The 25,363-nt window shown below is 36.9% G+C and overlaps 5 protein-coding genes and 1 long non-coding RNA gene across 8 annotated transcripts; 4 read left to right on the top strand and 2 right to left on the bottom strand.

The window, feature by feature from the left end:
* LOC120015962 (protochlorophyllide-dependent translocon component 52, chloroplastic-like) lies at positions 1-3,623 on the top strand. Of its 2 annotated transcripts, XM_038868492.1 has the most exons (8): positions 1-249; positions 404-991; positions 1,510-1,697; positions 1,912-2,001; positions 2,086-2,260; positions 2,393-2,590; positions 2,804-2,991; positions 3,254-3,623. In XM_038868492.1, exons 2-8 carry the CDS (start codon positions 464-466, stop codon positions 3,507-3,509), a joined length of 1,623 nt encoding a protein of 540 aa, XP_038724420.1. In that variant the 5' UTR covers positions 1-249; positions 404-463; the 3' UTR covers positions 3,510-3,623. The 2 variants fall into 2 exon arrangements, with proteins under 2 accessions (XP_038724420.1, XP_038724419.1); XM_038868491.1 differs by lacking the exon at positions 1-249 and having other exon boundaries at positions 256-991.
* Positions 3,624-5,893: 2,270 nt separating this feature from the next.
* On the top strand, positions 5,894-8,846 carry LOC120015963 (protochlorophyllide-dependent translocon component 52, chloroplastic-like). Its single transcript, XM_038868493.1, has 7 exons — positions 5,894-6,478; positions 6,626-6,813; positions 7,031-7,120; positions 7,204-7,378; positions 7,503-7,700; positions 7,857-8,044; positions 8,450-8,846. Exons 1-7 carry the CDS (start codon positions 5,969-5,971, stop codon positions 8,703-8,705), a joined length of 1,605 nt encoding a protein of 534 aa, XP_038724421.1. The 5' UTR covers positions 5,894-5,968; the 3' UTR covers positions 8,706-8,846.
* Positions 8,847-9,654: 808 nt separating this feature from the next.
* LOC120016687 lies at positions 9,655-11,951 on the top strand. The gene has a single exon (XM_038869591.1). The coding sequence runs from the start codon at positions 10,033-10,035 to the stop codon at positions 11,707-11,709; it is 1,677 nt and encodes a 558-aa protein (XP_038725519.1). The 5' UTR covers positions 9,655-10,032; the 3' UTR covers positions 11,710-11,951.
* A 973-nt stretch (positions 11,952-12,924) lies between these two features.
* On the bottom strand, positions 12,925-16,223 carry LOC120016690 (probable cytokinin riboside 5'-monophosphate phosphoribohydrolase LOGL1). 2 transcript variants are annotated; one of them, XR_005472020.1, is made up of 7 exons: positions 16,067-16,223; positions 15,876-15,973; positions 15,725-15,755; positions 14,064-14,163; positions 13,899-13,969; positions 13,563-13,814; positions 12,925-13,217 (listed from the first exon to the last, which is right to left on the bottom strand). XR_005472020.1 is itself a non-coding variant. In XM_038869593.1 (7 exons), exons 1-7 carry the CDS (start codon positions 16,160-16,162, stop codon positions 13,125-13,127), a joined length of 633 nt encoding a protein of 210 aa, XP_038725521.1. In that variant the 5' UTR covers positions 16,163-16,223; the 3' UTR covers positions 12,925-13,124. The 2 variants fall into 2 exon arrangements, 1 of the variants encoding a protein (XP_038725521.1); XM_038869593.1 differs by having other exon boundaries at positions 13,671-13,814.
* Positions 16,224-20,248: 4,025 nt separating this feature from the next.
* On the top strand, positions 20,249-24,178 carry LOC120016691. Its single transcript, XR_005472021.1, has 4 exons — positions 20,249-20,430; positions 21,887-21,978; positions 23,535-23,720; positions 23,905-24,178. It is a non-coding gene; the product is annotated as an uncharacterized LOC120016691 (long non-coding RNA).
* Positions 21,993-24,270, bottom strand: LOC120016689 (transcription repressor MYB5-like). The gene is made up of 2 exons (XM_038869592.1): positions 23,907-24,270; positions 21,993-23,790 (listed from the first exon to the last, which is right to left on the bottom strand). Exons 1-2 carry the CDS (start codon positions 24,227-24,229, stop codon positions 23,229-23,231), a joined length of 885 nt encoding a protein of 294 aa, XP_038725520.1. The 5' UTR covers positions 24,230-24,270; the 3' UTR covers positions 21,993-23,228.
* Positions 24,271-25,363: the final 1,093 nt, after the last annotated feature.

Below are 25,363 nucleotides of genomic sequence, written 5' to 3'. Positions count from 1 at the left end.
TAGAGTTCCCAAGTATACAAAAACCCAGTTAGGACAGAGGGTGGGTTTGCATGTTTTTGAGAGAAGGCAAGAACAGGGTCAGCGTGGCTCTTCCACCAATTCCTCCTGAAGCAGCTGATGGATAGGTAAAAGTCGCCATCTCTTACTTACCATTACCAGTTAGCAAAAAATGATCGGCCCACAACAGTGACACTCAAGTACGTTCCTTTTGTCGGTTCGAAATTTACAAGAAGAAACATAGCCATCCATGTAAGTATTTCCTCCACATTTGTTTTTTGATAAGCTATTTCCTCCACATGTTGTACTCGTTTTCTAGTGGTTTCTTCGTGTAAATGCAATTAATTTCCTCAACTTTGAAGTTTTCTTTTCCTAACTTTGCATTATATGGATTACATCGATCCAGAGCTACAACCATTCTCAACCATTGTTTCTCTCGTCACTCTTTCATCTCTAAGAATTGAAAATGGAAGCTCTGGGAGCTTCTCTGTTCAATTCTCTTCACATGTCAACAAAATCGACAACCCTTCACAAAACCCACTTCCCCAAATCCATGTTCTTTAATCTTCAATCGACTAATTCGCTACCCATTTCATCTTGCCCAACCTTTCACAATAAAGTCTCCAAATTTAAGGCTTTCACGACCATTTCACCATCTTCGTCTACGGTCTCTACAGACCCAGATGTAGAAACCGGAACAGAAGGAGAGAAATTTGATTGGCTTTCACAGTGGTATCCGGTTATGCCTGTGTGTGATTTGGACAAAAGGGTGCCACATGCAAAGACGGTGATGGGTCTTGATGTGGTGGTGTGGTGGTATAGGCATGAGAGTGCATGGAAGGTGTTTGATGATAGTTGTCCTCATAGATTGGCTCCATTGTCCGAAGGGAGGATTGATCAGTGGGGAAGGTTGCAGTGTGTGTACCACGGTTGGTGTTTCGGTGGCTCTGGTGACTGCAAATTTATTCCTCAGGCTCCTCCAGATGGTCCTCCGGTAAATCATTCTTGTTCATTTCACAGGAAAATTGTGACTTTGGGTGGGTCTAGTCTACCAAAGAACCTCCATTTAGTTCGTGCCTATATGTTGTCCTTTTTATTTACTTCTAAAGGCTTGTGAGTTGTGATATGGTCAGTTTTGGCCCAAAGGGCTTCCATGGTTAAGCTCTGGTACGTCATTTACGACATATAGAATGTCGAATTGAGGCCTCTCAAGAGGCTTGATTTTCAATTCAATAGGCAGAAGAGTACAGCTAAAACACTAAATAGATTTGGGAAGACAATTACTTACATGACATTATTTGATTAGTAGATTTCTCTCTATGTTTTGTGCTACTAAGAACTGTGGTAAAACAGTAGATATCTTCAATCTTCACTCTTAAAAGAAGTTAAAGATGACATTTTGAAGTTAAATCTCTTTTACTATTAGTCGACGAGTAATTACCTAATCATATGTCATGTTTTTGGCAAATTATTATAGTTTCTGACTGAAGGTAAATTCGATAATTTATCCAGGTTCACACATTCAAGAAAGCCTGCGTAGCTGTTTATCCAAGTACTGTGCAGAATGAAATTTTGTGGTTCTGGCCAAATTCTGATCCTCAATATAAGGATATCATTTGGAAGAAAAAGCCTCCCTACATTGCAGAATTGGATGACCCATCATATACTAAGTTAATGGCAAACAGGGAGTTTCCTTTTGGGTATGCATCAATATACTTAAACTTAGTTTTATTCTGTTTACTTTTGAACTGGATACAGGTAAGTTAGCTATATCCCCCTGTACCCATTTTCACGAAACATATTTGTGGATGTACTGTGAAAGTATGCATTATGTACCAGTAGAATGTGTTGTATATCTCTTCAGCCCTTTTCATGACTTCTGCTCAGTAACCCAACTGGAATGTTTATTTTCAGGTATGAGATCTTGATTGAAAATCTAGTAGACCCTGCTCATGTTCCATATGCTCATTACGGAATACTTCCAAATCCTAATGCCAATAACAGATAAGATACCATATTAAGACATTGTTATGCTCTATATCTCTTTGTATGTACGACATTCATATGATTAACATCAAGTTGTTTCACAGATAAGGCTGATAGAGAAGGAGGTATACCTATGGAAATAAGTATACAGAAGTCAGATATAGAAGGTTTCAATGCTGCTAGAGTTGGCAGGAATAGCAAATTTATTGCACCTTGTTTATATTATTCGGCAGCCAGTTTCATGCAAGATGGTGTTAATATGCAAGGCAATAAATCGGTATCATTCCCTGAAAAGTGAAAACAATTAACAAACTTGTTAACTTAATTTTCTGATGTTCGTTTCATTTTATCAATTCGATTCTGGCAATTTAAGTGTTGTTTTTGTTTGCTTGTTAATTGGTTGATGCAGAAGGCATCCGATAATGTGGCTCCACGAAGAGTTCTCATGATATTTCTCTGTGTTCCAGTTAGTCCAGGAAAGAGCAGATTAATAATCACCTTTCCAAGAAATTTTGGAGTTTGGATTGACCGGATTGTTCCACGATGGATGTTTCATATTAATCTAAATCTTGTTCTTGATTCAGATCTATATCTTCTTCACATTGAGGTAATTACATCCTAATTATGTTGAAATGAAGGAGCACTTCTCGTTACACCATCTAGGTATCCCATTAGCAAGGAGTTGTTAAGGATACTTTTTTTTGTAATAACAAATAAATCATTGAAGGATGTTAGTTTTTCCCATTCGTAGGTTCCAGGGGAGACACATTAAACATATTATTACACCAAGTTACCTTTTACTTGTCTAATCTTCATGCAGGAGCGCAAGCTAATGGATGCCGGCCCTCGTAAATGGCAAAAAGCTTGTTTCGTGCCAACAAAGTCGGATGCCCAAGTTGTTGCTTTCAGAAAATGGTTAAACAAGTATTCTGAGGGTCAAATCAACTGGGGTGACAAGTACCCTAAAACACTTCCCCCATCTCCTCCTAAAGAACAGCTGATGGACAGGTAACTCCCGCAATTATAAATTATGTTCACATAACACTCTTATTTTTAAGAAAACGTTCATTATTCTCTCCTTGCAATATGGAATGCTTCTTTGGCAAATCACAATGTCTTAAAAAAGGTCAAACACTTGTTTAGCAGAAACAATGGAAAGAACACCGTTAAGGTTAGGTCGTTGCGACCTTTGCTTAGGAACCCTGAAATTAGAAATGAACTTTAGAAATCAAGAGCAACAAGACCTTCATTTGCTTGTGACGTGTTTCAGGTACTGGTCTCATGTGGTGAACTGCAGCAGTTGTAGCTTGGCGTATAAGGGTCTAAATGCACTAGAAGTTGTGCTTCAGCTAGTCTCCATTGTTTCTCTTGGAATAGTTGCTGCAACAAAGCACAGTGTATTGTCAGCACCTGCAAGGACTTCATTGGTCTCCATGGCAGTGCTGTGTTTTGCTGCTTCAAAATGGTTGTCCAACTTCATCTACAAAAACTTCCATTTCCATGACTACAACCATGCCCTCCGCTGATACAAGATGGTGAGATCCCTTCTATGGTACAATGCATGAAATTGTCCTCAACTTTTAGTTTTATGGCTATAGAAATTCCATTTATGTAGCAACAAATTTGTGTTATTATGGCAATGATGAAGAAATGCATAACATAATTCAATTTCAAAGTAAAAGAAGAAATTGGTAACTTCAATGTTCAATCACAGCTGGACTGTCCTGCCTAGCCCATTGGGCCTTTAGGGCCGCAAAATAAGCCATGCCCCCTACTCTTTCTTTCTTTATATGGGCCTTTCCTACTTTTTGTTTCACGATATCTAACAATATCCAAATAAACCACATTCATGTCTTGCAAAGGATCACCAACATCGACTTAAAAGGGAAGAACAAAACAAATACAGATGTCTTTCGGAAGAAGAGTGTAGACCCGAAAGTTTGCAATCAATGATATGTCGAATAAGATTTTCGATAATCCTACAAGATCACATTAGATATAGAACGTGAACTTGGACACCGGTGTGGTGTCAGTCAGGGAAGCTTCGACAATCAAATTAGTTACTAATGGGGTAATTAGTGGCATTTATCAATGGGGTAATTTGTGGTGAGAGAAGTGAAAGACTTTTAAAGGGAGGAAGAGAGATATACCTCGAGTAGTTGAGAGAGTTAATAAGACTGAAACCTCATGTATTTATAGTGTTCTTGGTGTAGTTGTCAATTGAATTGGGCCTACCAAGCTCAACTTAGACTTTCGTGGGTCTAATGTTGGTTGGATCTTGGGCCTTGGGCCCATCAACTTAGACTCTCGATCAATTGATGTTCTCGTGGGTCTTGTAGTGTTCTTGATGTAGTTGTCAATTGAATTGGGTCTACCTAGCTCAACTTAGATTTTCGTGGGTCTAATGTTGGTTGGATCTTGGGCCTTGGGCCCATCGACTAGACTCTCGATCAATTGATGTTCTCGTAGGTCTTGTAGTGTAGATTCTTATATAGACGGTTTTTGGCCTGTACAAATACATGATGTCGTTAATGTCTATGGTAATTGCATATTGTCATCCTAATTCCTAACAACTACTTTGGAAGCGACTCGCTAACCTTTCCATTCTAATCTAGACTTGTTGCGTCACGATCTACCCATCTTCGGTTTTTTTATGATAGAAAAACTTGTATTAAAAAAAAACCAACACACGTTATTGGATGTCGTAAAACTACAAGAAAAATAAATTTCTATATAAGAACAAAGAAAATATCCAAAACAAATTGCAGAACAAAGAGATATAACTCTCTCTTAGAAGCAGACAACGACCTTAAAGTAACAAACTTTTTATTATGGTGAACTACCTTGAAAGCTCTCCAAATAACAAGATTGGGAGAGCATACATTGAAGTCTTGATATATTTTTCTTCACAATGATTAATAAATAGTAAAATAGAGAGACACAAGAGATAAAGTGATTCAGTCTCATGAGAGACTTACATCCACTATAAAGTCCTTTAGATTAGATTTGCATTATACTACTTAGTTTACAACTTACAATATAGAGATATACAAAACAAACTTAAGTTTATCTCAAATAACCAATTGATATGATAACAAATCAAACAAAATGTAAGTTTGATTGTTATCTTATCTCTAACCACTTTACCCATCTTTGTTATTGTACCCTTGTTTTGGGTTTAAATAAATGATATTATAATGGAATTCTTAGACCGAAAATGCGGTGTTCCTAGTTGTTAAGACTTACCCCATATCACTTGGATAAGTTTAAAGTGGTATGATTCATAAGTAAGGATCTATATCTTCTTACACAATCAAGACTTTTTCCTTGAATCAGAGTATCATTAAATGCGATGGGTCATGAAATAATCCAAAATGGACAGCCTATGAAAAATAACCAAAACGGATAATATTGGTTTGTAGTGAGTGAACGAACATGAACTTCACATGATCGATGGGAAAAGCAAATAGTAATAAGGGTATTGATAGCTAGATCGTGCTGACATGGCAATGTCTCTGCTCACTAGACTGTGCTGTCGCCAACTCATTGTGGAGTCAAAATTCACACTCCATCCGTCTCTTTCAAACCAAAGCTTTACACTTTTCACATTTCAACTCAAAAACTGCCCAAAGTAGATCCATCTATCTCTATATGACCATATCTATGCAGCGAAGCGCGGCTTCATTGCAACTTGCAAGTAAATTCTAAAAGACGAATTGTGGGCTCTCGAAATTCCCCACCATGTCTGCATGTCAGTGACCCTCAAGTCTGTTGCTTTTGTTGGTTCGAAATTACAAGAAGAAACATAGCCATCCAAGTAGACGTTTCAGTATTTCCTCCACATGTTGTTGTACTTGTTCTTGTAAATGCAATTAATTTCCTTAACTTTGCCTATATTTGCATTTTATGGATTACATCAATGCAGAATTACTATCATTTTCAACCATTGTTTCTCTTGTCACTCTTTCATCTCTAAGAAGCGAAAATGGAAGCTCTGAGAGCTTCTCTGTTCAATTGTCTTCACATGTCAACAAAATCGACAACCCTTCACAAAAACCACTTCCCCAAATCCATGTTCTTGAATCTTCAATCAACTGATCCGCTACCCAATTCATCTTACCCAACCTTTCACAATAAAGTCTCCAAATTTAAGGCCTTCACGTCTACGGTCTCTACCGACCCAAAAGTAGAAACGGGAACAGAAGGAGAGAAATTTGACTGGTTTTCACAGTGGTATCCTGTTATGCCTGTGTGTGATTTGGACAAAAGGGTGCCACATGCAAAGACGGTGATGGGTCTTGATGTGGTGGTGTGGTGGGATAGGCATGAGAGTGCATGGAAAGTGTTTGATGATAGTTGTCCTCATAGATTGGCTCCGTTGTCCGAAGGGAGGATTGATCAGTGGGGAAGGTTGCAGTGTGTGTACCACGGTTGGTGTTTCAGTGGCTCTGGTGACTGCAAATTTATTCCTCAGGCTCCTCCAGATGGTCCTCCGGTAAATCATTCTGTTTACATGAATGGTTTAGCGCATTTACTTTCTTTGATTCGACTTTGATGGATTCATATGAAGATAAGTTATATGTCATGTTTTCGGCAAATTATTGTAGTTTCTGACAGAAGGTAAATTTGATAATTTATCCAGGTTCACACATTCAAGAAAGCCTGCGTAGCTGTTTATCCAAGTACTGTACAGAATGAAATTTTGTGGTTCTGGCCAAATTCTGATCCTCAGTATAATGATATTATTTCGAAGAAAAAGCCTCCCTACATTGCAGAATTGGATGACCCATCATATACTAAGTTAATGATGAATAGAGAGTTTCCTTTTGGGTATGCATCGATATACATAAACTTAGTCTTATTCTTTTTTACTTTTGAGCTGGATACAGGGAAGTTAGTTCGATCATCCTGTACCCATTTTCACGAAGAAAAAAAATTGTGGATGTACTGTGAAGAGTGCAGTATCTACCAGTAGAATGTGTTGTATATCTCATCAGCCCTTTTCATGACTTTTGCTCAGTAACCCAAGCAGAATGTTTATTTTCAGGTATGAGATCTTAGTTGAAAACCTAGCTGACCCTGCTCATCTTCCATATGCTCATTATGGACTAGTTCCAAATCCATACGCCAATAACAGATAAGATACCATATTAACACATTGTGATGTTCTATATCTCTTTTTATGTACGACATTCGATGATTAACAGCAAGTTGTTTCACAGATAAGGCCGATAGAGAAGGAGGTATACCTATTGAATTTAGTATACAGAAGTCAGATATAGAAGGTTTCAATGCTGCTAGAGTTAACGGGGCTACCAAATTTATTGCACCTTGTGTGTATTATTCGGAAGCCAGCCTCAGGCAAGATCATGCTAATATGCAAGGCAATAAATGGGTATCATCCCCTGGAAACAACTAGCTAACTTGTTAACTTGATTTTTCCGATGTTCGTTTTATTTTATTAATTTCATTCTGGTAAATTAAGTGTTGTTTTTGTTTATGTTAATTGGTTGATTCAGAAGGTGTCAGCTAATGTGGCTCCACGAAGAGTTCTCCTGGTCCTTTTCTGTGTTCCATTTAGTCCAGGAAAGAGCAGATTAATATTCTCCTTTCCAAGAAATTTTGGAGTTTGGATTGACTGGATTGTTCCACGATGGATGAATCATATCAATCACAATCTTATTCTTGATTCAGATCTATATTTTCTTCACGTTGAGGTAATTACAACCTAATTATGTTAAAATTAGGGAGCACTTCTCGTAATACTATCTAGGTATCTCATTAGCGAGGGGTTTTTAAGGATGCTTTTTTAAAAATTTATAACAAATAAATCATTGAAGGATGCTACTTTTACTTTTCTAATCTTCTTGCAGGAGCTCAAGCTAATGGATGTCGGTCCTCGTAACTGGCAAAAAGCTTGTTTCATGCCAACAAAATCGGATGCCCAAGTTGTTGCTTTCAGAAAATGGTTAAAGAAGTTCTCTGATGGCCAAATCAACTGGGGTGACAAGTACCCTAAAACACTTCCCCCATCTCCTCCTAAGGAACAGCTGATGGACAGGTAATTCCCTCAGTTATAAATTATGTCCACACTCTTATTTTTAAAGATGCATTCTGAACCTGAAGACTGAATGCCCGGTTCATGCACATCTCGATCCAGAATTGATTCAAAAAATTCTTGTCAACATGACGGGAGAGTGCATGGTTAACACACACGTGCATTTTTTTTCTCTCCTTACAATGTAGAATGCTTCTTTGGCAAATCACAATGTCTTAAAAAGGGACAACATTTGTTTACAGAAACAATGGAAAAAACGCCATTAAGATCAGGTCGGTGCTGCGACCTTCACTTAGGAGTTAGGAACCCTGAAATTATAAATGAACTTTAGAAGTCAAGAGCAAGAAGAAAGATGGGTTGTGAAGGTGGCAACAATTAAAGACCTTCGTTGCTTGTGACTTGTTTCAGGTACTGGTCTCATGTGGTGAACTGCAGCAGTTGTAGCAGGGCGTATAAGGGTCTAAATGCACTAGAAGTTGTGCTTCAGCTAGTCTCCATTGTCTCTCTTGGAATAGTTGCTGCAACAAAGCATGGTGTATTGTCAGCAACTGCAAGGACTGCATTGGTATCCATGGCAGTGCTGTGTTTTGCTGCTTCAAAATGGCTGTCCAACTTCATCTACAAAAACTTCCATTTCCATGACTACAACCATGCCCTCCGCTGATACAAGATCGGTCCCTTCTATGGTAACATGCATGAAATTATCCTCAACTTTTAAGTTTTATGGCTATGGAAATTCCATTTATGTAAGCAAAAAAATTGTGTTATTTATGGTAATGAAGAAAAATGAAGAACTCATTCAATTGTAATTCTGATATTCATTGAAAGAAATTACTTCAATGTTTAATTGCAGCTGGACTGTCCTGCTTAGCCCATTAGGCCTTTAGGGCCCAAAAGAAGTCCCGCCTTCCTACTCTTTCTTTCTTTATATGGGCCTTTCTTAATCTTTCGTGTTTCACGATATCCAACAATTATCCAAATAAAACACATGCATGTCTTGACCAACATGAGAGTAAATCCACTTCAAAGGAGAATGACAAAACAAAACAAAAGAAATAGACTCGTTCTATAATCTATGGTAATTGCAAATTGTCGTCTTTGTCATCCTAGCAACAACCTTCGAAGTGACGTGCTAACCTTCAATTCTAAATGAGTTAGCCTAGATTAGTAAGTTATTACACTTCTAATAATAATAAAAAAAAAAGTACAACGATTCTATTTGATGGTTCGGGATTGTCATCCTAATAACAACTTTGAAAGTGACATGCTAACCTTCCATTCTAATCTAGGAGTTGCTACATCACGATCTACCATGTTTGTTAGTGTAACCTCTATTTTTGGTTTTAAATAAACGATATTAAAATATAATTTTTAGATCAAAAATATTAAAAATTGTCGTGTTTTTTTTTTATCATATATTTTAAATGTTGAGATGAATGTATACAATCTATGTGAAATTGTTGGTTCAATATGTCCGACATAATTCATATAAAATCATGCGCATTCATCTCAATATTTAGAATAATTGTGACAAAGATACTAGAATTAGTGGGAGAGCGGCTCCTAGACCGTGCTGACATGGCATTATCTCTACTCACTAGACTGTGCTGTTGCCAACTCATTGTGGAGTCAAAATTCACACTCTTCCATTCTTCCCTTCAAACCAAAGCTTTAAACTTTTCACATTTCGACTCAAAAACTGTCCAAAGTAATTCCATCTATATCTATACACTACCAAGATTTGCACAGCAAATCCATTCAGATCTCCTTCAACCTCGTTTTAATTGTAAGTAAATCCGTAGCCAACTTTTCTCCTCTTTGTTTTCCTCCAATTTTCCCTCACTTTCTTAGTTTCTTTCACTCACTTGATCAATTGTGCACCAAGTTTGTTTTAGACCCTAACCCTAGATTTGCTCAGTGTGTCGTTTTGTTGATTGATTTCAAGATCTGATTGGATTTACGGCTTGGGTTTTCTACATTCAAGAAAACCCATGAAGGAATCGACCTCAAGTACCGAGCCGATAGGGCAAAACTTGATAAAGCTAGTAAGCAACTTTTGCTTCTCAGTGTTTGTGTTCTCGGTGCTAATATTCACTGTGATTGCCATCACCTACCAGCCTCCAGACCCTTGGCTGGAGTCAGCTCCAGCCCTAACGAAGCTATTCACTGAAACTGAAAATGCCACCTTCAAAATTGACGGTTCTATTCTACAAACCGGCGAGGATTTGGTTGCTGTCTCTCCTGTGTCGGCCCCTGCTGTTGCATCTCAAGGAATTATCACCGAGGCCGTGATTGAGAAGTCCGAAGAGACAATCACAAATTCGACCTCCAACCCTGTATCAGACTGTGAAGACTTGACGGTTGTGAATTGCTCGGATCCGCGGGTTTTAATTGCGTTGGAGAAGTTTAACTTGAAGTGGTTCAAGTCTATTGTGTTCATGGAGTATCAGACACCCGTTAATGGTTCAAAACCGAATGAGTGCGATGTGGCATGGCGGTTCAGAAATAGAAAGGAAAAATCTTGGAGGAAGTACAGGGATTTTAGGAGGTTTCAGATTGGACTTGGAGTGAATTGTTCCTATAAAGTGGTGCACGCAAGTGGTTGGCATTCAGGCCTTAATGCCCGACGTGCTAGGAGTAGGTTTAATGGAACCAAGCGTGGGGGCAATGCAAACATTGCACCAGCAGTTCGCGATCCTGAGATCAATGATACGGTCCCAACCTTGGGATCAGAGTCTAACTTCAGGAAGGGAAGGTACTTGTATTATTCTCGTGGTGGGGATTATTGTAAGGGAATGAATCATTATCTTTGGAGTTTTATGTGTGGATTGGGGGAGGCAATGTACTTGAATAGAACATTTGTGTTGGATCTGAGTATATGCTTGTCAGGGACTTACACTTCAAGTGGTAAGGATGAGGAAGGAAAGGATTTTCGATATTATTTTGATTTTGAGCATCTTAAACAGGTGGGATCAATTGTTGAGGAGGCTGAGTTTTTGGGAGATTGGAAGAAATGGGATCGCTCACACAAGCGGAAAGTGCCTGTTAGGAAAGTTATGACTCATAAAGTGGCACCAATGCAACTTAAGAAAGACAAGAGCACAATTATATGGAGGCAGTTTGATACTCCTGAGCCAGAGAATTATTGGTATAGGGTCTGTGAGGGGCAAGCTGCAAAGTACATCCAGAGGCCATGGCATGCAATCTGGAAATCCAAAAGGTTGATGAATATAGTTACTGAGATCAGTGGGAGAATGGACTGGGATTTTGATGCAGTTCATGTAGTTAGAGGAGAGAAGGCCCAGAATACGGAGCTTTGGCCGAACTTGGATTCTGATACATCACCTGATGCTTTGCTTGCAAAGCTCAGAGGGATGATTCAGCCTTGGAGGCATCTATATATAGCAACCAATGAGCCATTTTATAGTTACTTTGACAAATTAAGGTCTCAGTTCAAGGTTCATTTACTTGATGATTACAAAGAATTGTGGGGAAATATGAGTGATTGGTACAATGAGACGAGGCTTTTGAACAATGGACGACCAGTTGAATTTGATGGGTACATGAGAGTTGCTGTGGATACTGAGGTTCTTTACAGGGCAAAGACACGGGTGGAAACGTTTTTTAATTTGACCAAAGATTGCAAGGATGGAATTAATACATGCTGATCAGGTTGGAATACATCTTATTGCTTTTCTTATAGTTTTTTTTTTCCATGGATTGGTTCATATCTCTTGTTATATTTACCAACGTTGATTCGGTTACAGATGAAATCGTTTAGTTGGTTTCGAGCTTTTTGTTGTCTTTTATTGTTTTTTTTATTGTATTGAAAATTGGCCATTCCTGTTGCTCATGAGAGGCTGACATGTGTAATTAGATTCAGCTCCTATTGTTTTTTCTTTTGTTTGGATCTCTTGTGCATACTTCAATATCGTTCACTGGCAGATGGGTATTTCTCTTTCTTCTTCTTCACTCTGATGTGGTATGTTCACTTCACTGATGCACATGATGTTAAACATGAACATTTGATTACTTGTTTCAAATGGCTGATTCAAGACATGAAGGTCTTTTAGCTTTCTCTGAACTTCCACATTTGGTTGGAAAATCACTACCCTCTCACAAAGTGGAGTTACTCATGAAACCAGAAGAAAAGGAGAAAAGAAAGGGCCTTTATCCTCCGATTATTCCTAAGGGATAGCATAAAACTGGTATAGAATTCGTGTCTATTGTGACAAGCCTTAATCTGAAAAGGTCATTAGTAGCAACTGAACTTAGATTTATCGAAGGCTTCTCCATGTTCAGTGTACAAATATGGAATCAAAAGCAACTTCATGAAAGAGAAAATAGAATTAATGGATCGTGTTAAATCTTAAAAAGAGAGATTACATTTTGGCAGTCTGAGCTTTTACTGGCAAAGGTTTCCACTCAACAATGTCCATATCCGTGAGTCATGAACCAGGACTTCCTATGTGTTAAAACTAGAACTGAATTTTTTTTCCTATGCCTCCATTATTCTAAGAGTTTTACCATCTTAATACTTATGGATGTTATTCTCTAATTTTTGCTATGCTCCCAAGAACTTCCGGCAGCTCTTAACTGTTTGCATTTTTTAAAGGTTCACAGCAGGTTCTCTCCCCCACCCCTCCTTCGGTAGTATCTAATTTGATGCATTGTTTTCAGTTTTTCATCTATTTTCATATACGACATGCTTTCTACTTCAGTAACAGTTGCACTGTTTTGATGTAATTAGATATCTATCTGTTACTTGGAAACATGCATATAATGAATCAAGCTTGAGAGTAGATTATGAGGACAAGGAAAAGGAAAAGTTTCTAAAATGCATTTGTCACAGAGTAAGCTAGCTCTAGTTCAGAAGTTCAATGTGGGCAATGCAATCTTGTGTATTATTTCTGGATGTCAGTATAGCTGTTGAAAGCTATGGGATTCGCCTGCACAAGTAGCGCCATTTGAGGCACTGTACAATGTGTCTTCCCTTTTCTGCCTTGCCTTATTTCAGTAAGAACCAAGAATCATCCATTAAGTAGGATTACTATATTAGAATCCTTCTTTACATAGTGTATGATCAAGAGGGTAAACAGCTACAGTTAGTGTTGTGGTTTTCTTCTGTGTTCCAATTTTGTCTTGCCGCCACTTGATCATGTAGAGGAATGTATTCCTGCAAAAGCAAATTCGAGGTTCTTAAGGTATAAATGTGTCTATACAGCATTCCCCAAACATTTGTTGCACTCATGTTCTCTTCAATTCATTAACGTCCTTATTTGCTGAACCAGCTTACCTTTTTTTGCTGTAGACAATGCATCTGACTAACCTGAAACTGCCAGGAACTACTACTAATCCATGTTTGGATTGATTTTATATTCTATTGCAGTAAACGGGTATGTGATGTGTGCTCATGAGATGCATTGCGGTTGTTTATATATTATTGGTGGTGTTCTATTGATTCATCTGTTCACCAAGTATTCATTGATGTAATGTAATCCTACATTTTCAAAACCCATACCCGTCTGCTCTGTAGTATGTAGTTCTCAATTGCAGTTTCAGTTGCAGTTGATAATCTAGTTTGAAAGCAAGAACTTTTGTTTGCTATGGTGCTGGGTCATACAGATACCTCCATCTTCTGTAGCAGCTCTCGCGCATTCTTTGTTGATACGATGATGTTCCTTGCAGATGGCTTGATAAATCCTTCTTCTACTCCTTTGTCAAACAATCCGAGCAGGCAATCGTAGTATCCATCCACGTTTAGGAGACCTACCTAAACATAGATTTGCTTATAATGTGAGTAAACTTAATCCAGTACCTTCTGGGGAAAATATTTTCTGTGAAATGCTTTGCTTACAGGTTTGTCATGGATTCCAAGTTGAGACCATGTTATCATCTCGAGCAACTCTTCCAACGTTCCATATCCTCCTTGATTCATCAACAAAAGTCACCAAGAAATGAGTTAGATGAACACAATTCCAAAAGAAGAAGAAGATGCTATCAGTTCCAGATATTACAATACCAGGAAGTGCAATGAAAGCATCTGCTCTGCGAGCCATCTCTGCTTTTCTTTCGTGCATATCTGACACGATCATCACTTCTCCCACTGACTGCCCTGATATCTGTGGACAGTCGGGTATTAGTACCTAGGGTACATCTAAATGTACACAAAATTTACTAAATGCACACAGCGTTGATTCCAAGATTGTCTTTTCACTCTTCACATACACCATCATGATACCTTTTTATTCTCTCTTTCTTTTTTACATATAATCATTACATTATACTAGTGGGGTCCACGATAGCCTTTTCACTTTTGTTTTCCTCTTTTTTACTTTTTACCCCTCGTCGACTTCTTTACTATTCTTTTCTTGATCAACATTTTGATTATACCTTTTTTTTGTCTCTTTTTTTTTTATTTTGTATTTTTAAAAGAATTTTTCGATCAGTCAAAGAGTCAAAGACTATTAGGTGTTAATATTTTTTTTGGTACACTAATTCAAGTCATTTTTTCATGCTAAAAAAATTCTTTAATTTACAACTTAACATATAGGTTGTGTGGTATTATACACCCTGAATGTTGGTTGGCATGGGTTGTGTGGGGTTAATTAAGAAATGTCGTCCTTTACGTACTATGGGCTAGTTTGGTAGAGCATTTGCAAAGTAGCAGATATTCTAGCAGAAACGGTGGTAGCAGAAATGTTGGACAATTTTAGTAGCAGATATGCTGCTTGAATGCTGGGTAGGTGTTTGGTTGAACTTTTACTATTAACATTTGTGTTGTGTAGCATTTTGTGATAAATTACGTGCAGGGATATTATGCATATTTGTTGTATACGCTGTATCCAAACAAACAATTTAATTATTAAAAATAATATAATGACTTTAAATTAATTAAAGATAAAAATAAATTATCAATTTATTTGAATTTAATTTATTTATTATTTAATTTATCTTAAAAATTCAATCGTGGAACAACTAAGTATCGTCTAATTACAATATCCTACTGGTAGGATACATAAGTATCCTATCACTAGGATACATACCATATCCTACCGGTAGGATACATTAAGTATCCTATCACTATGCTACATATTGTATCCTACCGGTAGGATAGTCATATAATCACCAAAACGTGTCAATAAATGAGGGGTAATCTTGGAATAACATTAAATTATTGGGGACAATAATGAGAACAATTTCGAAATGCTTCAGAAAAGCTCCTTAATTACTGTAATTGTTGGAATTTGAATAAATGGAATAAGTAAATTTGTTTTGTCCTAGATGGTCATTTCCCTTTAAACTTAAAAACAAATGTTAGAAGACAAAAGAAAAAAAAAACGACGGTTCCTCCTTTACACATAAAAAGTAACGCCGTTATATCATACATACACATACGTCAAGTCAATTGTCAATTCATATAATACACAAAAAAACATGTTTGTGTGCATTTAGCAAAACTCATGTGCATTTAGCAATTACCTAGTACCTATTGACAATCTTTGCAACTGTTGCAAGCAGGGGCATTGATCTCAGTGTTTTTTGTCTTATTCCAAACGTTGAGATGGACGTCCACGATTTCACAAAGATCATGTGCGTTAATCTCAACTTTTGGGATAGCAGGGACAAAAAAACATTGGGATCCTTAGCATTTTCAGGGTACATGGTCTGATGGTCTCATACCTCAAGTGGAACAAGTGCTTCTGGGATAATTCTGGACAAAATAACAAACACAATCAACAATTGAACAATCAATTGAAGATATATAGATGACCAGGCCAACCCAGAATTTGATGTCTCTTGTTTATTTGATAACCTTTGTAAATATTCTTACCCAAGAACTTGGCATCCAGCATCATAAACTGTCTGGGAAACCAATCCCATCAGCCCAACACTTCCTCCTCCATACACTAAATCCATCTTCCTCTCAACCTACAACATCAAAACATACAGTAAATTAACAATAACTTGAAAATCTCCATCTCTCTCCGTATGTGCGTGTGCTTGTGTACATGAAAAACCTACCAATTGTCTGCCAAGATCAAGAGCTGCCTCACTGAATATCTTTCTATTCCCAGAATTACTTCCACAAAACACACAAACCCTTTTGAACTTTCCCATCGATTGATCTTCTCCCAACAAGAATACAAGTCGTCCTAGATTAGAAGTCTCAAGTCTCTACATTAAAATGTATTCTATAAATATATATATATATATATAAAAGTGTATGTGGGACTGGGTACACGTGTGATTGTGTGAATGATGTTGCATGCCAGGCCCATACATGATTAATATTTCTTTTTCTTTTTTTCTTTTGATTATTCTCTCTCTCCAGTCTTATTATTCGCTTTCTATATCCAATTTTGTTTGGTGGGTGCACCAATAATGCGTAGGAACAGAACCATATCCTCCAATTGTATGGATTCAAAAATCTAGTTACGTGTTTGTGTTGTCCTTTTATTTCTTCTTGTAATCATCTGTCATTACTTGATGATTATGTCATTAAAAAATATTTCCCTCATCATATTTCATTTTTCATTATAATTTGCCCATGCATACTTCTCTTTGGATCTGTGTAGTGTTGTTCTTCATGATATCCAGACTCGTCATGCTCGATTTTTCAATTGTTGAATTTTTTCACATGCCAAACGATCTATCAATTTTGTGGCACATCACCTAGATAGATTTGCTCATTCATCTTCGGAAGATGTTTATTTGCTTGAGGAGTATCCTCTTTCGATTCTATCTTGTGTATAAACTGATTTTCACTAAGGAAATTTTTTTTCTTCGAAAAGATAAATACACATAGTGTTAACCACCGTATGGGCTCGAAAGATCCTGAATTCGATTCTCATTTAAAGCAAAAGTCTTCTTATCACGCGCTGAGCTTTAACACAACTTACCCTGTCGTCATATGATAAATTTCTGTCAACGCAGACCTGATAACCCAAGTTTAAGACCATATCACATATCCAAATGAGAACTTTGTATGATGTCATTCTCTGTTATCATAATATATATATATATATAGTTATAATCATGTTAATTTGTATCTTTTTGGAGAAAACCCACTTTTAATTATTTATTAATAATGATTGTATATCGAAAACTCGGATTCTCAAGACATAAGATATCATATTTTAACATTTTGTATGTTGTTGGTGTACTTGTAAAATGATGCTTTTCTTTTCTCACCAATAAAGTAATTATGGTTAGCGATCAAGGGCATGTTAATTAATCAATTAAAAATGCGTTCAAGCGTGCATTACAAGTGATGATGATTCTGGGCCACCTCAAGCCCACTAAAACTAATACTTCAATAATTTCCATAACAAGATTCATATGCAACTTTGTCAGGAAATCTACCCCACACTACAAATCAATATTGTCTACTTTGGGTCTGAGCCCACGTGACTTTGTTCTTCTGTAATAGATCAACGTTTATGGTTCTTAAGCCAAGAGAAAGCCTTGGTTGTATGAGAGCCTTGGTTGTATGAGAGAGAGTGAATATTTGCTTATAAACTACTTGTTGTGCTAAAATCAACAAATACCCACAAACTAAGCATCAATTCAATTGATTGAATCAAAAAAATCCAAGCTAGGTATGCAAAGAATTAAACAAGAAATCAAAGCGATAAAGAATACAAACGATATACGTGGTTCGGCTTAAAGCCTATGTCCACGAGTATCAGAGATCCAATATTCCATTATGTTTGGAGAAGTTACAAATCGAGAGGCTCACCAATATAAGAAGAACAAACTTACTTTAAATGCTATCTTGTTCCCCCGAACTCTCTCTACAAGAAACCAAGTGGAGAAGAAAACAAAGACAAGGACCCAACCCACACAAGGCAATCGGAACTCCAAGAGTTGCTCTCTCGTCTATCTCTTGGATCCTCTCTCTCTCTCTCTCTCTCTAAAGTGTTTATCCTTGTATAGTGCTCTCTCTCTATTCGTCTCGCTCTAGGGGGCGCTCCAAGTGTATTGCCGAATCAACACACTCAATAAAGAAACCTAAAAGGTTCTATCTAAATGGTTGTCCCGATTGCATATCTCCGACATCTGTTCGGACAATTCCTTGGCCTGTCCGGATAGATTGTTCTCTGTCACCAAAATAACACCTGCTATTCGAACAATATAAATGCCTGTCCGGACAGCTCCACCTGACATATTGTATGAGCCAATAATTCCACACTACTCGGTTGAATTATGGGGATCTGATGTAGAATTTGTAGGCTTGACAAACTCGCAAGTCCTTTTTATTTGAGGGATCAATTCAATTAGGAGAGTTTGTCCACCAAAAAATTCACCTTTTGATACACTTTTTGTACATGTGGTATTCTTTCGAATAAATGTTTTGTTGTATATGGAGCAGCCCGACAATGATATGCCAGAACCCTAGAATTCAATAATAATAGGTTAAGTAATAGCAATAATGTTGTCCAGACAATGAATTAAGTTACAATCCAATCAATAAGTAAACAAAAAGATACTAATGTGACTCAGAGAACAATCCAAGCACGACTTCTCGTCTCTAGCACCGAAAACAAAAATCAACAAGAGACAAGGTAACTGGAGAGTTTGTCTCTAATCTGTCTGCTAGTGCTATTCATCTCATAATATCATAGAGACTGGTTTAATTAAAGAAATACGTGTTGAAATTCGATCCCCAAACTTATTGAAGATATAGTCCGTTCTAGGCCATGGGTGATGTAGGACTAATTTTGCAATATTTACAATAAAATAGCTTAGTATGATTGAAATGTCACGTTGTCAAAATCGTACGAAATTCGACCGGGTGACCCAGATCGACGTGGTGAATAGGACTAGGCATTACGCCTCTAACCCCACCGTATTTTTATGAAATTTCATCATTTAGGGTCTTAAATGGACCATTCTATGTTTCAATGGTATTGTAGTAATTTTATGTTTTCGCATTTTTCATCCTTTTAGGGTTGTAGCCGGCTCTAGTACTGGTTGTTAACTTTTGATTTGGAGAAATACATTGGAAAATCCTAAAGAGTTTTCTCTCAAATTTGGTGGATTCCAGTGTTTTATTGTTAATTAAAAGTTTGTTTGATCTTTTTTGTTGTTTCCTACTGCCATGCACACGTCTTCAATGTGCTTATAAACCACTCGACTGGATTATGCGAGAATAATTGTGAGATTTAAGCCATGACAATACGACATCTAATTTGATTCATTTAATAATCATGTCATCATTAAATTCATAGTTGGTTAGGAAAATGGTAGGAGTGGAAAGAAGGGCTAGAAGGACAAAAAACAAATGCATACGAATAGGCAAGGACAAGAATGGTAGGAAAGTTTGGGATCCCACTTCTTGGGCCCAACCCAAAACCACTTCTCGGCCCACTGTCTTACTGCGGCAAATGAGATTGATCCAAAGACAGACACGGCACATGACCTCAACAAAACATGAACCAATAATCCAACACTTTGTGATCGATTCAAGCCCAATGTCCAATGTCCAATGTCCTTTTTATATAACAGTTAATATGAGTAGATTATCAAAAAATAAAATAAAGCAACTTTTTTTTTTATACCCGATAACAACTCCGCATGCGTGTTCTTTTTGGACAGTCTATTAAGCTCAAATTCACACCTCACTAGACATGCGCAAACCTGCATGATGGGTTAGTTGGGTCAAGACCCAACATAAATACTTGAAAATAACTGCGTCATCTTAGAATCGAACTCCTGATCTCAAATGAAATCTTTACTTCCTAAGTCCAGATAAATAACTAAGGCTGCGACAAGTGGTTGAAATTAAGCAACTCTTGGGCCTCTCTAATTGCCGGTATGCATTTGTATATAAATAAATTTTCTCATCTTTGTAAGTTTGCATATTTATGATATGGACATATAAAATTGAGGAATATTTAAGTAATTCATTAGCTTGTTTGCATACACCCGAGCCACTATTTGAAATGTTAAGGATAGTATGTATTATCCTGGTGAATAGGGTTCGAATCCTCCCACCCTGTTCTAACATTAGCTTTTGCATTAAAGGACCAATTTTTTTTTGTTTGCATTATGGCATTAATTGATGAAGAGAAAGTTTGGTCTGTCTAACAAAACTCTGACTCTTCTAGCGACTTGGAATGTTTGGTTGTCAATTACCTTATATACCCCCCCAACTAGTCTAAAAGACCCACAAATCTACCGGTCAATCTAAAACTAAATAACAAGATATTCACCTCCTTATTTGGGAGAAGAAAATATTACTGTCTATCATACATATACAACTTTCTATTCTCTTACTTTTCCCATTCATCATTGTCTCCCTCGATCATATAAAAGAAAGCAAGCAATTATGCAAAGAAAAAGCTAATCAAACCCTAATTACATACTCGGCCAAGGTTTTCCGGGTAAGTTTGCTTTCAAAACTCTCTGGTCTTTGGTTTTTTTTTTTTCTTTTCAATTTCTTGTTTGTTTGTTTTTATGGGTTGAAATATTGTTCTTTAATTAAGGGTCTCTTCTCTACTAGCCATTTGTTTAGCATTAGTTACTGATTGTTAGTGATTGGAATTACTTTGCTACAAAAGCTGTACGTGAATGTAAATTTGTTCAATTGCATGTGTATGTATATATTGGTTAGCTGGGCTTGAACTATCATAATACCTCAATTTCAAGTGTTGATTTAGGGACATAAAAATGATTGATAACTTCTCCAACTAGGAATTGGAAATAATTAACCACGTTTATAGATAAAACAACTTGGGTGAAAGTTTAGTTGTTAAGTCTCTCTGGATCCAAACCGTATGAATTTAGGAAGTCCTGAGTTTAGGACAATATCCGTATATGTCCAAATAACAAATTTATATGATGTCATTCTTGATCAAAAAACATATAATGCGATTATGCCAATGCCTTTTATGTCTTTGACTGATCAATAAAATAAATAAATATGAAATATGTTAGACATGCCTTGTGTAGTGTATATATATTTGCTCCTACATTCATGCAATAGAGTTTATTGTTTTCTAGACACTGAAGCCAATATTTTCCCTGTTCAACTTCTGTAAATTTGTTCAGCAACTACCCCCAACCTTGCATGTTTTTTAAAAAATTATAATAAGAAAAGGAACAAGAAAAACGGGAATCATTTTGGACCGTTAGATTTTTGAGTCTTTGATATCCTCAAAAGTTGATGTTATTTGAACGCATGCAATGCACGTCAAAGGAATTAATGTGTAGTGTTCCGCCTAACAAATCCAACCACCTATGTTTCATTTAAAACATAAAATAATGTCAACATGAAAAAAAATAAAAACAGTTTTAAATCATAAGATATAAATTCAAGACATTCGATGTTTTTTTTAACTTTTATTTCAAACAAAAAAAATTTATAGATTCATTAAACTAAATACTACATATTTATTTTATTTTTTCTAAAAATAGACCAGGAAAGGGGCTACAGCAAACCCCGGACACTCGTCATAGCGAGAGTGTGTCAAACCACTTATCTACCAATCACATGTTGTAGCCTTGTAGGAGACTGGTTGTTTTGAGACTTTTCAGTCAATGATAGTGGGCTCGCCAGAATTAGGTCCAATATAAGATGGGCTCTGAATCTACAATCTACATATGGCAAATCGTAAGTGGGCCTATTAAAGATAAAACATTTTAAGTGGGCTTTAGCGATAGAAAAGTCCTAACCGTAAGCCCATAAATACACAATAAGGTGTGATTGATCCTAATTGAGAAGAATTTTTGATGAATTAATTAACCATGCATGAATATTACTACACATTTGATTTGCCTTTAATTAATTTAATTAAAGTCTGAAATCAATGGCTATAATAATAATCATAAAGCTTACAGGGTGACGGGATTTGCATTAAACACAAGTTTTATGCAGCAATTGGATGCATCAACCCATGATGAATTCAAATACTGTGCACTCTGTAACCAATGTAAGTGGAAAATTATTATTCCTTCCTGTTTATTTGGCAAAAAATTAATGAATGCCTACATTTTCGCTTATGGTTTTAGAACTTCATGAATCTCAAAATTATAGAAACCTGTTAAAACTTGTATTTCATGTCGTTTAAGTGTAAGTTATCGATATGATTTATAAATAAAGATTCAATCACTCTCAGCTAAGAATGTACGTCATTTTAAGGACACAACCGTATGAATTTAGACACATAGTGAATAATTAATACCTATTCGAGTTCGATTGTATTTATAAAGTGCTTTCACGAATATTCGATTTATAACAAAACCAACATTGTGCAATGAATGCATAGGCTAGATATTTCCATCTAACCTAAACTAATGCTTTTCTCAAGCATTAAACAAACTATAGAGTAAATGAATATAGTGTATATATGTTGCATTAATTAAATCAACGGGAAGCGCCTAAATAAGGTATATATACCTAGCAATCAGGACAACTTAGGTGCTTCACCTTCTTAATTTATTTAATTATGTGTTACATTTTTGGGTTAGCTTAATTAATCCGACGATATTGAGGGATTGCCCATAATATGAGGTTAATTGCAATCATTTTAAGTTAATAATTAGTAGGCCAGTCAAAGATTCATATATAGTCTTATTTTCTAAGAAAATAGACTAAACAAGATCAAGGAAAATCCACTGAAGAAGATCATTCTTCTTAATATAAGTAAAGCATAATCGATTTTTTGGAATAAATGTTATGAAATTCTAAATGCATATACTCTCTCTAATCTCTAGTACTATAATCTTTACCTACTTGAACATCACCAAGCTGTATTTGCTTGTTGAATATGCCTTTCAATATAATTTCCTTTTCTTTTTCCTTTTTTTTTTATTTTTTATATATACCTGAGTATCACTTAGTTGATAACTTGTGATCCCATAATTCTTGGGAAGCTCTTTGACAACTATATGACTAATAAAGAACTTCTAGAGAGACATGTAATGAAATCAGGTTCATACAAATCATATTCATATATTGTTCAAAAGATATTTAAGTTTGTTTGGAACACCAATACACATATATATAAATATATAGATTCCCACACATACAACAACATATTGATAGAAATAATATGATGTCTAGAAGACACAAGAATATTAACGCATAATCGAGATACATAAAATCATAAAAACCATGCAAACCCTAGAATTGAGAGATATAGAGTAAATACCAGGCAAACCAACATGCATGCATGCAGCTTCACTGTGGAAGAGTACATGCAGGTGGTTCAACTCCCTTGGGATCATTTTGGCTAAAAGTAGATGACACCAGAGGAGACTCCCAGCTTGTTCCAAAGCCGAAAAAAGAAGAGGAAATCGAAACCAACGGATCTGCCATTTGTTCATTTTGATGAGCTTCCTCATTGATGAGTGAATTTAGGAATGAAGAGAACACATCATCACCATTGCAGCAATTCATATCATAATCTTCTTCTTGATTGTTGTTGAGCAAACCGGCTGAGCAGCCATTATTCACTGCTAACGTTCCTGGTAATTGATACTGCAGGTGATGATGATCAATGGAAGCACTTTGGACATGGACATACCCATTTTGAAAATAATCCCCAACATTATTATTTTCTGGATTAGGGTTAGAACAGCTAGGAATGCAATTATTCAACTTGGAAGAAGAAGGATTTAGTGGCTTGTGTGTTCTTGGATCAATTCCTTGGCTTATCAACTTCTTGCTGAGGTGAGTGTTCCAGTAATTCTTTATCTCATTATCTGTCCGCCCTGGAATCCTCCCAGCTATTAGTGACCACCTAATGAATAATACAAATTAAACATTAATTCAGTAACTGAAAAAAACCCTAAATCCCCAAATTCAATATCACTATGAGATTAATGTATGTGTTTGTATGTATATGTGTAAGTAGACCTGTTGCCGAGGAGTCGGTGGAGGCGGAGAATGAGATCTTCCTCGTCGGGGGCGATCTGGCCTCGCTTAACACAAGGGCGAAGGTAGTTCATCCACCGAAGGCGACAGCTCTTCCCGCAGCGGAGCAGACCCGCTCTCTTCGGAAGCGTGCGCCACCTTCCTTCGCCTTCTCGATGTATGTAATTCGACAGAAGCTCGTCCTCCTCCGCCGTCCATGGTCCCCTTTTCAACCCTATCTTTACACAGCATGGTGTCTTAGTTGTTGTTGTTCCTGCAGTTGTTTTCTTCATTGCCTTTGCTGATGATGAAGCTGGTTTCCTCATCTTTCCTTCTGTCTTTCTGTCTGTCTGTCTGTCTGTTTGATTTCTAGGGTTCGAGAAGATCGATCTATGTAGAGATGATGCAGTAATACAAGACTACGAGTGATGTGGTTTCCTACATTTTGTGATGAAGGTGCAGGTGTCGGCGCAGTAGGGAGGATGGCGAGTTCAAGCACGCGCATTTCGAAGGGTGCAAATACGCGCGCTTACAAGAAGATGCGTATAGGAGCGTGATTTTAACGATCTCTTATAGTGCGTATAGTTGCTGTTGCAGGACAATTGCTGCACCAAAGGTCCAGCAGATCGCTACCTACTGGCAAGTGACAAGCGTCCAGCTGTGCTTCCTTAAGGATTAAGTTCCATTATTTTCGGAGGCCCAATATACTCTGTTATTTGGACTGAAGTCCATTCCCTATACTCCTCAGAATCTACTCAACTGCCTGTTATGGGGCTTGATTAGGAGTGTCGGCCCAATATTTTGACCTCTGTAGCCTCTGCAATTCTGCATTGTGAAAAAACGACGCCGTTGGAACTCCTCGCCTGATGCCTCAGCCGTTGACAACGGGGAGCTCTCTTTCCCTAAAAGCATCATTTCCTTGCGACGTCTTCATATTTGTTATTCTGTTCTGTTTTGTGTCATGCGGCCCATTTTACAACTTCCTCTGCAAGCTGCATTGTATTCATGGGCTTTGGACTTGTTTATCCAACCGGACTTATGAGCTTATCCATCCTTTGACCGAATGGGCCGGGCCACTACAGAAATGAAGGATCTTTGAATGTGTAATGTTTTTCTCCTATTCATATCGGTTGGATTTTCTTTTTTAAGTGGTTAGAAATTGGTTTAGAGGAAGAATAATGGGCTAACAATGAGGATTAAACGTATTGATTAACTTAAGATTTTTCTAAACAACTGCCACTTGTTAGTTTTTTCTTTATTTTGCAGGACAAATAAGAAAGGCAAAACCAAAAAAAGTTGGCTTTTACTGGTAGCCAACACTGCTCTATCTATCTGTGATGATTCCATTATTAAAAATATATATTCATTTTTTTTTTAATTTTCCCTCCAAAACAAAACAGACTGAACTGAACCCCACACATTAATCATTGCACACAAAAATCCAGCTAATCATCCCACCT

Source organism: Tripterygium wilfordii, chromosome 15, assembly GCF_013401445.1.
Source record: "Tripterygium wilfordii isolate XIE 37 chromosome 15, ASM1340144v1, whole genome shotgun sequence".
Classification (NCBI taxonomy): Eukaryota; Viridiplantae; Streptophyta; class Magnoliopsida; order Celastrales; family Celastraceae; genus Tripterygium; species Tripterygium wilfordii.
Note: the sequence above shows the minus strand (reverse complement) of the source record. Positions and strands in the feature narration are given on the sequence as shown.